Source organism: Mytilus trossulus, chromosome 7 (assembly GCF_036588685.1).
Source record: "Mytilus trossulus isolate FHL-02 chromosome 7, PNRI_Mtr1.1.1.hap1, whole genome shotgun sequence".
Taxonomy (NCBI): domain Eukaryota; kingdom Metazoa; phylum Mollusca; class Bivalvia; order Mytilida; family Mytilidae; genus Mytilus; species Mytilus trossulus.
Window position 1 is genome coordinate 17,711,606 of NC_086379.1, and position 13,641 is coordinate 17,725,246.

At 32.1% G+C, this 13,641-nt stretch overlaps 1 protein-coding gene across 1 annotated transcript; it reads right to left on the minus strand.

Annotated features, from left to right (window-relative positions):
• Positions 1-3,442: 3,442 nt before the first annotated feature.
• Positions 3,443-13,107, minus strand: LOC134726868 (uncharacterized). Its single transcript, XM_063591271.1, has 3 exons — positions 12,974-13,107; positions 6,176-6,296; positions 3,443-5,451 (listed from the first exon to the last, which is right to left on the minus strand). The coding sequence occupies exons 1-3, from the start codon at positions 13,023-13,025 to the stop codon at positions 3,894-3,896; spliced, it is 1,731 nt and encodes a 576-aa protein (XP_063447341.1). The 5' UTR covers positions 13,026-13,107; the 3' UTR covers positions 3,443-3,893.
• Between the last annotated feature and the right edge of the window lie 534 nt (positions 13,108-13,641).

A 13,641-nucleotide genomic window follows, 5' to 3' on the forward strand; every position in this document is an offset into this window, starting at 1 on the left:
AACTAATGCATATAACTATTTATTGACTCGAACATTCAGCCAACAACAAACATCCAATGAATCTGATATCTGTTAAATTGTTCCTTTTAAAATTGTTATACGATGATGACTGATGTACCCATATTTTGGTTACTTTTAAAATTGTTATACGATGATGACTGATGTACCCATATTTTGGTTACTTTTAAAATTGTTACACGATGATGACTGATGTACCCATAGTTTGGTTACTTTTTAAATTGTTATACGATGATGACTGATGTACCTATATTTTGGTTACTTTTAAAATTGTTATACGATGATGACTGATGTACCCATATTTTGGTTACTTTTAAAATTGTTATACGATGATGACTGATGTACCCATATTTTGGTTACTTTTAAAATTGTTATACGATGATGACTGATGTACCCATATTTTGGTTACTTTTAAAATTGTTATACGATGATGACTGATGTACCCATTTTTTGTTTACTTTTAAAATTGTTATACGATGATGACTGATGTACCCATATGTTGGTTACTTTTAAAATTGTTATACGATGATGACTGATGTACCCATATTTTGGTTACTTTTAAAATTGTTATACGATGATGACTGATGTACCCATATTTTGGTTCCTTTTAAAATTGTTATACGATGATGACTGATGTACACATATTTTGACTATTTTATTTATTGTGTCTGTTTATTTAACGCATCAATGTAAATATAACGAATTTTGATGAGTCTGTCATTAACGTGAGAGGGTTAGCGATATAGAACCAGGTTTAATCCACCATTTTCTACATTTTAAAATGCTTGTACAAAGTCAGAAATTAGACAGTTCTTGTCCATTCGTTTTTGATGTGTTTTGTTATTTGATTTTGCCATGTGATTATGGACTTTCCGAATTGATTTTCCTCTAAGTTCAGTTTTTTTGTGATTTTACTTTTTGCCTGGTTATTAAGAATTATTGTTATGTTATACCAGCGAGCCTACACAGTTACGTTTATCCTAAAGTTAATGCAAATTTGTAATTTTCCTTATCCAATTGAGCATCTTGATATCTATCTTGTGAGTGTGAAATCAAATTAAAAACTATAAAATAGCAGAACATTTCTTATTTCTACCGTATTGCACGGGACTTTTCCGGAATTTTATCAACTGTTTTCTCTTTGTGAGTCGTGTAAGATAATCAAGTTATCAATTAATAAATAATTCATCGGGTCTTAAATATATCGTGATTTTACCACGGGTTGGCCCTTAATGGCAAATATTTTACCCTAAGCATCAAGCCCTCATGAATTCTTTCGATTCTAATAAACAACTACGCCAATTGTTTTGGATCGAAGCGCTCTAGGTGAAGGCATTATTTGCCGTTCCCATAAACATGTTGGTAAGATTAACCAACAAGATCAGTTGATTTCTTTTCACATAATATAAACATGGCAAATATGTCATTCCTATTTAGGACGAGATATGAGAACAAACTATTAAAAACATGCAAAATGAAAGAAAGCAACGAGGTGTCAACAGTACAGAAATCGAGGACAATGTTTGGTAGGAGTAGAAATTCTTCCTGGCTTTATGCCACTTACAGAAACCTCATTTTGCTTTCCTGAATGGTTAGTCTAAGCTTGCTGTCAAAAGGATGCCGAGTGTTAGCTATATATAGTATAGCTTTATTTGACCGAAGGAAGAACGAGCATAACATATATTTGTTAAAATATGTGTGCACGTCATTTGGTCTTTTTTTTTTTAGAGTTGCCTCCTTGGCAATCATACCACATTTTCTTGTTTATATTCTTAGTCAAGTGAACTACCCTTATCAACAATCCACTCCGCATGAATAATAATTCTTGCGTCAAATCAGGGAATCAGTGGTTGTAATCTAAAACGATCTATAAAACTGATGCTAGTTGTTACTAAGAAAAACAACAACAACAAGTTTGGTTAAAAAAAAACCGCTAAAACTGTACGCAAATCATCTGAGATTAAGGTTATTTGAATTAATATGACGTTGAGTGTAAAAGATGGTAAGTTAGGCAAAAAATGTATATTGAGTAGTCTTTCTAAAATAAATCAGAGTCCAGTCTTATTTGATAGTTTTTCGAAAATTAATTTATTATTTTTGTTTTTCATTTGTAGGAGTAATTTAGGCCGTCAATAGTTTACCGATAAACAAATCGGTTAATTGAACATCAGAAGTCTGCTGGCTTTTTTTCTGTTTTCATCTACATGGTTTTTTCAACATTTTTTCTTGTTGGACATTGCATATTTTACAATACGATATGGGTTTTGCTCATCATTAACCACACCGAGTCACAAATATTTAGATCGAACGTAAGATTTCATTGCTTTTCATTTTATTGAAAATATTAGACCAACTGGATTCTACAAATTTTAAAATGAAACAAAATGTGGTTCATGAAAATGAATATACATGTATAAGGTAATTAATTCAAAATCAAATCAAAATAATAAAGTGCGGTTTGATGACTTGTTATCCACAAAATAACAATCGACTTCTTTTTCGGATTACTTATTTGACAGTTTAATTGTACCATTCAGTACACGCTGACAATGACAGAACCTTTAACGACCAATCAGTAAAATGGAAAGTTACAAGTAAATGGCTCAGGCCGAACATTATTTTCATTTAAAAACTTTCAGAATTGTATTTTTGTTTAGAATAATAAACATTTATTTGTTATAAATAATAATTTTTCCCTCTATTTTAACAGAATAACACAATGAGTCCAAAGACTAGATTACAATAAGGTCATGCATAATACACATATAGTACAATACAAAGTACAAAACACAATAAAATCCAATACATACATCAAACCGTATATTAATCTATAATATACAGATATAGCTGAATAAAAATTCTTCCACATAGGCTTTTCAAAAGTTTTGATTGTGTTTTATCATTTTAGATTTGTAGAAAAATGGGTCCTTACATAACTTATAGATATAAATAAGAAGAGTACACAGTATTCCGTTTTATATTTGGGAACAACAAGATTATTACTAGTTCTTTGTCATGTTTGTCTGGTTGTACTTGAGCTAACCTGATACACGTTTCCAATACATTGTGATGTTTCGGCAATATTTGGTGGCGTGTTATAAAGGCTAAGTTAACTTTTCTAAAGACAAATATTTTTAAGTGGTCGTCCATTGCAACTCTCTAACAAAATATGGTTGAAGATGTCATAACATTACGCCCAATTAAAACATAACGTGCTGTCGTTTTTAAGCATATAAACTGGTTATAACATAAAATATAAAATATCATATCTTTATATTCTGAAATATGTACAAAATATGGAAATAATGATATAGCATTGTTATCACGCTATTTGGATGCTGAAGAAGACAGTTCTAATTGTTTAATCAAATATGTTAAGCATTTGAATACAGTACTAATCTATTTTAATGCAAATGTTGGATTTATCTAGCAAAATAAAACAAAGGAGTGCTGATAAAAATGTATTCAAAAACAATGTTTCAACTTTGTACTTGCACATCCTAAGCAATTGATAGTTGACAGCAAATCTTCTTTTATCTGGTCTTATTGTTGATATGTGTGTTTACAATTGAAATCTCAATCAAATATAATATTTTTTTATGTAATGTATATTTTTCGTTGTCACTGATTAATTTAGTATTAAAGAATTTAATTTATATAACCAAAATTAAAACAAATTAAAAAACATTATCGGTTTATTCAAACACCATGTTATATAGACATCCTACTTTTACTCCCTGGCGTTACGTCATAATCAGCCAAAAAATAATAAAAAGAGAAACTTTGAACAGTTGTCAATAAGGTCAAGATAATTCTCACAATATTTTGTTTTTATTATTTTCCCCTAAATATCGGCTATTGAGAAAGCCAGTGTTTTATAGTTCCTCATATATGTGTAGTCTTTGACAACAACAAACTTTTATTTTGATTTTGTCGACAGCACCAAGAAGACGATCTACAAACGGAGGTGTGAAAGCTGATAATTCAAAAAAAGAAAGAAAACATTTAAAACGATAAAAGATTACCATTGGTACGAATAAATGTCTTATTGTTAAAGTCGTCGTTTGTCCATAATAAATTGTTGTATAGTGAAGATTATCAAAATACACGGCTTCAAGGAAAGTATCGTATAACCAGAGACCAAAATTAACCAAGGCTAGGAAAAGGAAGGTACATGATACAGATACATTGTCTATCTTCTTGTAATCTTTCATTTGGATGATTAATACAGTTTGCACAAACGTAGTTATAAATTGTAATACATTATTCACAGTGTACAAGATTGTTTCTTTTCCTTCCTTATTAACTGATGCAGCAAAATTTAGTCCAAAAAATACCTCTGATCCTAAAGCACTAAATAGAATTAAATAATGGTTCAATTTTAGAGGTGTTTCTGATGTAGTATAATAATTTCTACAATTGATCAGAAGAAAATGAAAACATTTAATCAAAACTATGTACATTATGAATTTAAGAACTGCAAATGCGCATGCCTGAAAAAAGTAAAGGTTGTTGCTACTATCACTATTATGAAGAAGTAGAATTCTGAGTAAAAAATAAGGAAAGATAAACACAACCGCTAATATAGTGACACACAGTAGTCTGCCCTTTATAGCATACTTGAGTGTTGCTTTATGGTCTTTTTCAGTGTCATGTGAACGGGAAAATATATCTTTTATAACAAGTATGCACAAAAGGGCATTTTCAATGACAGTAGGCTCTAAGTATAATTTTGAAGAATCATAAATTGAAAATGCTATTGTCGAATTAAAACATTCAATTTTTGCATCATGATGTAAAATTTCTTCAAAATGGGTTTTTAGGGAACTGTAGAACACAATTGCAACATTTGATGCTATAACTATCGTAGCAGCATAATGAGTGAGACAGGATTTATACAAGTTTTTCCCTGAAGACATACACATAAATAACATTTGACATATCAGAAAAACGATGAAAAGACATTCATAAATTATATGTATTGATAAACTTTGTCTATTTTCCGGATTTACCGTACATTTGACATGAACACTCACTTTAATTGCAAGGTATGCAATGTTACATGGTGTAAAAATGACAATAAACAACAATTTAAGACACGTGTGTTTTCTCTTTGATTCTGAATATGTCCAAGTATTCGGATAATACAATATACCAAAAATAAAAACTAAGTAGATAAATAATGAAATTACTAGAAATATTATTATTAGTATTTGTACTATATCATATTTTATCTGAAGTCCTTGAATACTTGTAGACCCGAACCTGATATACATCAAAACAATCAGAATTCCCACGGCCGTTTTTAATGCAACTAAAGATGATATTTTCCCGTCTCGACTGTGCTGACTTTCATTTTCACCTGGCAGTAAATCACCAGCAGTCGTTGGAAGCACAATCGTAGAAAATATGATGGACCAAAGGCAGTTACGTCTGAAAATAATGTAGCGATTGGTTTTATATATATGTCTAGAAACTAAGGAACTGATGCATTTATTTAAACTTTTAAACAAAATACTCTGTTATCTGATAAAAAGTTAATGACGTTTAATCGACAAAAATAAATTTATTCGACGATATTAGATTTTGGTTGTTTGTTAACAATGATAAAAACAATGTCTTGTAAGACTAACACATGTAATATTAGTTACACAGTGTGCAATTGTCTTAATACGAGATCGTTTTTTTTTTATTAATCTGTAACATAGCAGTTGATAGTTACTATTTTTTCTTCAGAATCGGTTAATACTGCCTTTCCTCCGTGTTTGTTTTTTTTCTTCTCCCATTACAATTTTGATTAGGTACATGCGCAGTTTGATTCCAAAATTTAAAACGAATAGGTGTCATATACAGGAAAAGCTGTCACGTAATTATAGTACGGGAAGACAATCCTCAAAAGCAGTACATTTGGGATGTTTAAAGACGAAACTTAAATAATTCAGCTGTATAAAACAAATAGGCAGAATATACTCGCGAAGATAATAACATTACTCTGTTTTCAGTCTCAGGCGTAAATGGTAAGTACCTTGTTAGATTGTACAGACAGACGGAATATCTCGTTATGTTATGGGTAGCATCGGGCATTGGATATAATGTTTATAAGATAAACAAAAATGTTCCCTTAAATACACTCCATGCAGTATACGTGTACATGTACCTGTTTGTATTTGTCTCGTCTATTACTTGACCCTCAGAGTTGATAGTAAGTGAACCAGCAGTTTCGTCGACTGAGAGAACAGCCACCTCGTTTTCATCTAGATGTTCCATAACTGGTACTTCTGTGTAGAAAGATTCATGATATACACATCAAATAATAGTTAGTATATATCTTATTATTATCAATTAGTCTCATCAATATTGCTAGAGTCAAAAGAGATAAATTGCCACAAAAGTACGAAGTTGAAGAGTATTGAGGACTCAAATATCCAAAAGGTTTGGCCAAACACAGCTTAGTGACACTTTTACAGAGATGTTCATGACTGAAGATCAATTTTAAATTATATCCCAAGTTTCTTTCGGAAGATAAAAGCCGGTAACATCGAATTCATTGTAAATCTAGTGTAGATGTTCCGGACCATATGAGTATTTGGACCATACGCGTATGGTCATGACCATATGGATATATACTCATATGGTCCGACCATACGCGTGACCGTACGCGTATGGTCGGGGTAATTAACAGGTACATTTATGCAAACCTCTTTATGTAACCCGTCTTGTTGTTTCGTCATTAAAAAGACACTACAAAAGGTCACTTTTTCATTTAAACTTAGTTATAACAAGATTAACAAAATAAAATAAGCAGTTTCACACAGTAAATTTTATCAGTAGTCAAAACAATAGTAAACACATATTTTTACATTTGATACCGATATGTCATTACGAGTGAATGCATGACAAAATATCGACCTGGGAAGATAACTTCCAAAAATATTTTAATGAACTGTTACGCAAGAAGTCAACTGTTTTACTATAACCTGACGTAAAAGTCGACAGGATAAAGAGTCTGATAAATTCCTTACTTTTGAAACTTAATATGATTAGCATTAGCAATGCAATATTCATATTTTATTATACTTTTACGTGTTTTGTTTGAAAAAAAAAGGAATGACGTCACCGGCAAGGCCACTAGTTTATTTTTTTAAAGTTGTCTGGTGATATGATGCACACCGCCATGATGATGTTACGATATAGGAGATCTAGAGCTTTTTCACCGTAGACATATCGGAATGACCCAGGACCCAAGAAAAGCTATACGCATCCATGCAAGAATATAATTAGCGATGAAAACTAACTTTGGCTTCAATATTTAATGTTATTTGAATTGTAAATAATACAATTGCATGTAGCAATCATTTTTATTTTATAAAGTTTTATCATGTATATTATTGAAAAAAATACCTATATGGTCCAAATACTCATATGGTCCGGCCCGTTTATAACCAAACGAGTATATACTCAAATGGTCCGACCATACGCGTACGGTCGGACCATACGCGTATGGTCGGACCATATGAGTATACGCATATGGTCATGACCATACGCGTATGGTCCAAATACTCGTATGGTCCGGAACATAGACAGTATGCTATAAATTATTGATACTATAAAAGAAATTTAAAGGGCTACACAGAAATAAAGACAGTCAGGAACAATTATGCAAATTTGAAAATCATCAAGTCTGTCTTCATATATTTCTAGATTGTATCCAGATGGAATTCGTTGCTCTCAGGTTAATACCGAACTTCAAAGAAAATTCAAAATGGAAAGTCCCTTAACAAATGACAAATAAAAAGCTCGAACACATCAAACGAATGGAAAACAGCTGTCATATTCCTGACTTGGTACAGGCATTTCCTTATGTAGAAAATTAGGTGTATATGCTGCGTATATCAAACACTAGCTAGTGATTTAATTTGTCAATCAAATTGTATCATGTAAATAAAGGCAAAAGTAGAATAATGCTGTTCAAAAACTCGTATATCTATGGACAAAAAACAAAATCGGGGTAACAAACTAAAACTGAGGAAAACGCATTAAATATAATAGGTGAACAACCACACAATATCAAAATGTAACACACACAGAAACGGACTAAGCATTAGACAAAATCAGTTGAGAATAACAAATATAACATCAAAACCAAATACAGGAATTTGGGATAGAAAAGTACCCATACACGTCTTATAGTAATGTGAATTCACACTCAAATATAAGAGAACATAAATGACACAAAGAAAACACAACGTTAAAATGTAACAGAGAAAAACGAACTATAATATAAAAATGGCAATATTCCTGACTTGGTACAGGACATTTTTAAAAGAAAAATATGGTGGGTTGAACCTGGTTTTGTGGCATGCCAAACCTCACACTTTAATGGCAATGTTAAATATAACATTAAAATGACAACATAATATTACAGGACTACAATACAAATAAATAGGAGAACATATTATACAAAGAAACACCTGCATAATAGCTAACAAAAGGCATCAGGTTTAAAATTCAATACGCCAGAAACGCGCCTCGTCCACACAAGGTTCACCAGTGACGCCCAGATATAAAAGTTCGAAGGTAAAAAGAAGTACAAAGTTGTACAGCACTCAGGATCAAAAATTCAAAAGGTTTGTGCCAAATACGGCTAGTTTTTTCTGCTTAGGATAAGAACATCCCTATTATTTAGAACAATATATATTGCAAACAGTAAATTTTATCAAATGAATATAAAAGATAAAGTACATGATAAAACTGAAGTATTAACTAATTAGAGAAAACAAAACCCGGATGCAGTACAAAGACCAACACAAAAAAAAGACTTCAAACGTAAACCATCGTACAGATTATGTTGAACAAAATCAAATCTAATAAATGAAGGCGGTGATTAATTTTGTTTACCATAACACATGAATATAATATAAAAGACGTCAACACATTTGACAAAATCCGATGAGAATTACAAATATAACATCAAACTAACTACATGAATTTGATGGATAGATAAGTTTCTGTACCGTAACACGTCTTATAGTAATGCGAATTCACTCAGCAAAACAGTCACAATCGGGAATAAGTCATGTTAAAAGATTAGACGACGGAATGACAAACCACAATCTACCCTGTGGTAAAAATGTCCTCAGCTAGTTTGGTGAAAGACACATGGTATGGATCAACCAATTCGCGTCCATAAAGTTTACGGAGTGGTAATTATACCCCCGCTTTAAAAATGGTGGGGGTATACTGTTTTACCTCTGTTTGTCAGTCCGTCCGTCCGTCAGTCCGTCCGTCAGTCTGTCCGTCAGTCCGTCCGTCCGTCAGTCCGTCAGTCTGTCCGTCAGTCCGTCAGTCAGTCCGTCCCATGAAACTTTCGTCACATTTTTCTCAGGAACTACACATCCACCCTTTCTGTAATTTGGTGACAACATTTATATATGTCAGCCATACCGTGTGATGCGTTTTCAGATTCATCATTTGACAACTTCATGTTTACCGAACACTTGTATGATTTTACACATGATAGCCAAGTTGAAAATTTTCGTCACATTTTTCTCAGGAACTACAATACAAGGATTTCTGAAATTTGGTTTCAGGATTTATATAAGTCAGCTATACCGTGTGATGCGTTTTCAGATTCATCACTGTCTCGACAACTTCCTGTTTACCGAACACTTGTATGATTTTACACATGAAAGCCAAGTTGAAAATTTTCGTCACATTTTTCTCAGGAACTACAATACAAGGATTTCTGAAATTTGGTTTCAGGATTTATATAAGTCAGCTATACCGTGTGATGTGTTTTCAGATTCATCACTCGACAACTTCCTGTTTACCGAACACTTGCATATTTTTACACTATTAATATTATCCACTTGCGGCGGGGTATCATCAGTGAGCAGTAGCTCGCAGTTTCACTTGTTTTAATCTGTCCTCCTCATAACTTTGATGGAGCAGTTTCAGTGTAAGGAGCACACTCCTGTATATGAAGTCCGTATAGTGTGAACAAGCACGAGAATAATGTATCAATTGTGATATATGTAAACATCATGCGAAGGGAATGTTACTGCTGAGAAATGCATGGGAAATTGATAATTGGGAACAGTCTATGGAAGGTGCGATACGATAAAAACTTTTCTTATATCAATGAGCGATATTGTCTTATATCAACGAGTTGCATTGTGGGAAATTTCAGACGAATTTTAGCATTTGTACGAAGATAGTCAGATTTCTCGGTATAAACTAATGTCTCTTTTCTTAAAACGGGGTAACATTTAACACGACATACGTCTGGTGTATCATTTTCATGAGTTATTTCTGTAATTACAAGCAAGGTGTATTTAAACGAGAAATTTGAATTATTGAATAAATGGCACATAAATGAACGATTAATCATTTGTAAATGTACACATTCAATAAATATCATGTAGCAAATTCAGTGGAATGCAATTGAGATGAATTCAATTGTTTGCTACGCCAAAATCACCTATAATTCAACGATACTGCTATATTTTAAAATATCAATGCGATATTTGTCTTATATCATAGCGATGATTTTTTAATATCAAAAATTTATGAATGCGATACTTTTCTAATATAACTGCTATAGTTTTCTAATATAAAATGAATACGATGAAACGTCACAATGCATGTCAAGAAAACTGCAAAACATAAGTCACAAACTTTGATCATGACCGGTTTAATGTTTTAGGATCAATATCACTAAGATTTCGTAACTGTCACAAAATTAACGCTTACATTAACTTATCATTTCAAAAATGTTTCTTGACACTATTGATGGCCATTATATAATATTGTTCGTTTCTGTGTGTGTTGCATTTTAACGTTGAGTCGTTTGTGTTTTCTCTTATTTTTGAGATATTGAGATAAGACGTGGCACGGTACTTGTCTATCCCAAATTCACGTATTTGGTTTTGATGTTATATTTGTTATTCTCGTGGTGTTTTGTCTGTTGCTTTGTCCGTTTCTGTGTGTGTTGCGTTTCGGTGTTGTGTCGTTGTTCTCCTCTTATATTTAATGCGTTTCCCTCGGTTTTAGTTTGTTACCCCCGATTTGGTTTTTTGTCCATGGATTTATGAGTTTTGAACAGCGGTATACTATTGTTTCCTTTATTTAATAATCTGTTCAGTCTATTGTTTTCAATCACATTGTTTAACCGACTAACTAACATGTTTAACCCCGCAACATAATTTATGTATGTGCCCGTCCGAAGTCAGGAGCCTGTAATTCAGTTGTTGTAGTTTGTTTATGTGTTACATATTTGTTTTTCGTTCATTTTTTTTATATAAATAAGGCCGTTAGTTTTTCTCGTTTGAATTGTTTTACATTGTCTTATAGGGCCTTTTACAGCTGACTATGCGGTATGGGCTTTGCTCATTGTTGATGGCCGTATGGTGACCTATAGTTGTTAATGTTTGTGTCATTTTGGTCTTTTTGTGGATAGTTGTCTCATTAGCAATCATACCACATCTTCTTTTTTATATACAGGATAATAACATAAAATGTTTAGAATAATATGACTCATGATGCAGATCTTCGGATTGTGCTTTGTCTTTAGTAGTCATCGTAAATGGTGAAGATACAGATTTGTTAGTGTTACTTTACTTATTCATCGTTAATCAACAGTGCAAACAGGTTAGGTATTTTTAAATCTAAAAAAATGAAAATATGGAACACAGAACAGTCCAAAGTATTTCTTTGGGAGGGTGTTTGTAATTTGTGGCTCTTTTTGCATTCTATAACAGGTTGTAACTCATTACCTAGGCTTTTTGAAATAGGCAAAGGACTTCATTAAAAAAAATTATCCAACAAGATCAAGTTTTCATGAATAAGCCTTTATTAAAGCAGATTCCATCAAAGCAGGAGAAGAAGCATCTGATACAGGGCAATTTCATAGTCGTCTTTGAGTCTGAGTGTATAATCGGTGCCAAAAATGGATGTAATAAGAAGTTGACATAGATTCTACAGACCATGCAGACTATGGTTGGGAAATTTCTCGTGGAAAACTTCATCCAATTTTTATATTTGTGCTGTCCTGTTTGTAATCAATTCACGCATTGTAAATCTCAAATTCCAAAAAAAACCGGATGTTTTCACCTTAAATTTCATGCATACACAAAAAAAATTTTTTTTTTATAATTTCATTTTATAAAAACTGAATAACCTGTTGTAAAACTTTTTATTTGAAATGATTATCATCAATAATGAATGCTTAATAAGCTTTTCCCAGTTTTTCGCTATTTTTGTCAAATTTTGCTATTTTTCACCAAAAATATCCATTTTCCCACTCAGATATTTTGGTAGACTTTTAGTATTTTACAGAGGAAGCCTTTTAGAATTGAAAAATACCAAAAATAATTCTGTTGCAATTTTTTTGAGGTTGATCACATTTTTTATCTATTTTGACTAGACTATAAGCATTTGCTTAGAGTAAACCATTATAGATCAAAGTAGGTCCTTTAACACGGAGACTTGGCCCACAGCAAACACCACGCTATATAGGAACAAAACATTACTAGTGTTATACCAATCAAACAGCAAAACCAACGGTCTAATTTGTTAAAAAAAAAAGGAGATTCAAAAGTACAGGTCAGATTTTGTCGAATCCATCTGAACGAGGACAGTATGATTCATCTTTGTCACACGTTAGTTTCATTGTTATGACCATCCATTTGGACCTTGATTTATTGTGTAGTTCACTAATATTAAAAGTGCTGCTATCTCCTTGGTGTGTACGCCTTATGTATTTTATTCTTTCTGAATGAGCACATTTGATTTGAAAAAGGACACATACATGTACATATTCTGCTATAAATTTCTTCTGTGAACCTTTGACATTCGCAACATAATGAGAGAGAGAGAGAGAGAGAGAGAGAGAGAGAGAGAGAGAGAGAGAGAGAGAGAGAGAGAGAGAGAGAGAGAGATAATAAAAGCTACTTACCTGTATTTATTGTAAATGTATCATTATGAAATAGAATAAACGATAGCTGCATGAAGAACCATGAATTTAATAAATTATCCCATATTTTTCAATTTTTCAAAAGAAGATATTGTTTGACACTTTTTATTCTATCAACTGATTTTGAACAATTAAATAAGGAAGTTTAAATTTAGCGAGCATAAGACATGCTGTATATACCTCCTTGAGAGAGAAAAAAACCCAAAATAATATAAATCATAAAAACGTAAGTCCAAATGACATATCTACTTCCTGGTCATTGTCTGAAATAAAATACATGTACAAAAACGTACATGTAAAAAACACATATACAAAAATGTACAATTGTGAATGTACACCGTGCTTTAAAATGACACTTAAAATTAATTGATTATCATGTAAGATTTGATGATTATAAAATATAAAAGAGGATTGTTCAGCTAATTGTGAACACACTATTATTTTCATCGAGAACTAGTGGTGTAAAGTAAAACACTTGTTAGGCTTAATGGTAAAGAAAGAACAGGGTGTTTCAAGTCATTGCACAACATACGAACATGCGCATGAAAACAAAAACCAAATGCAAATGTAAATGAACCTTTAGCTGGTTTTTTTCTCCTAAAGGTAGCAGTAAGACTTTCACTATAGAGCAAAACTTTTAAACGACGCTG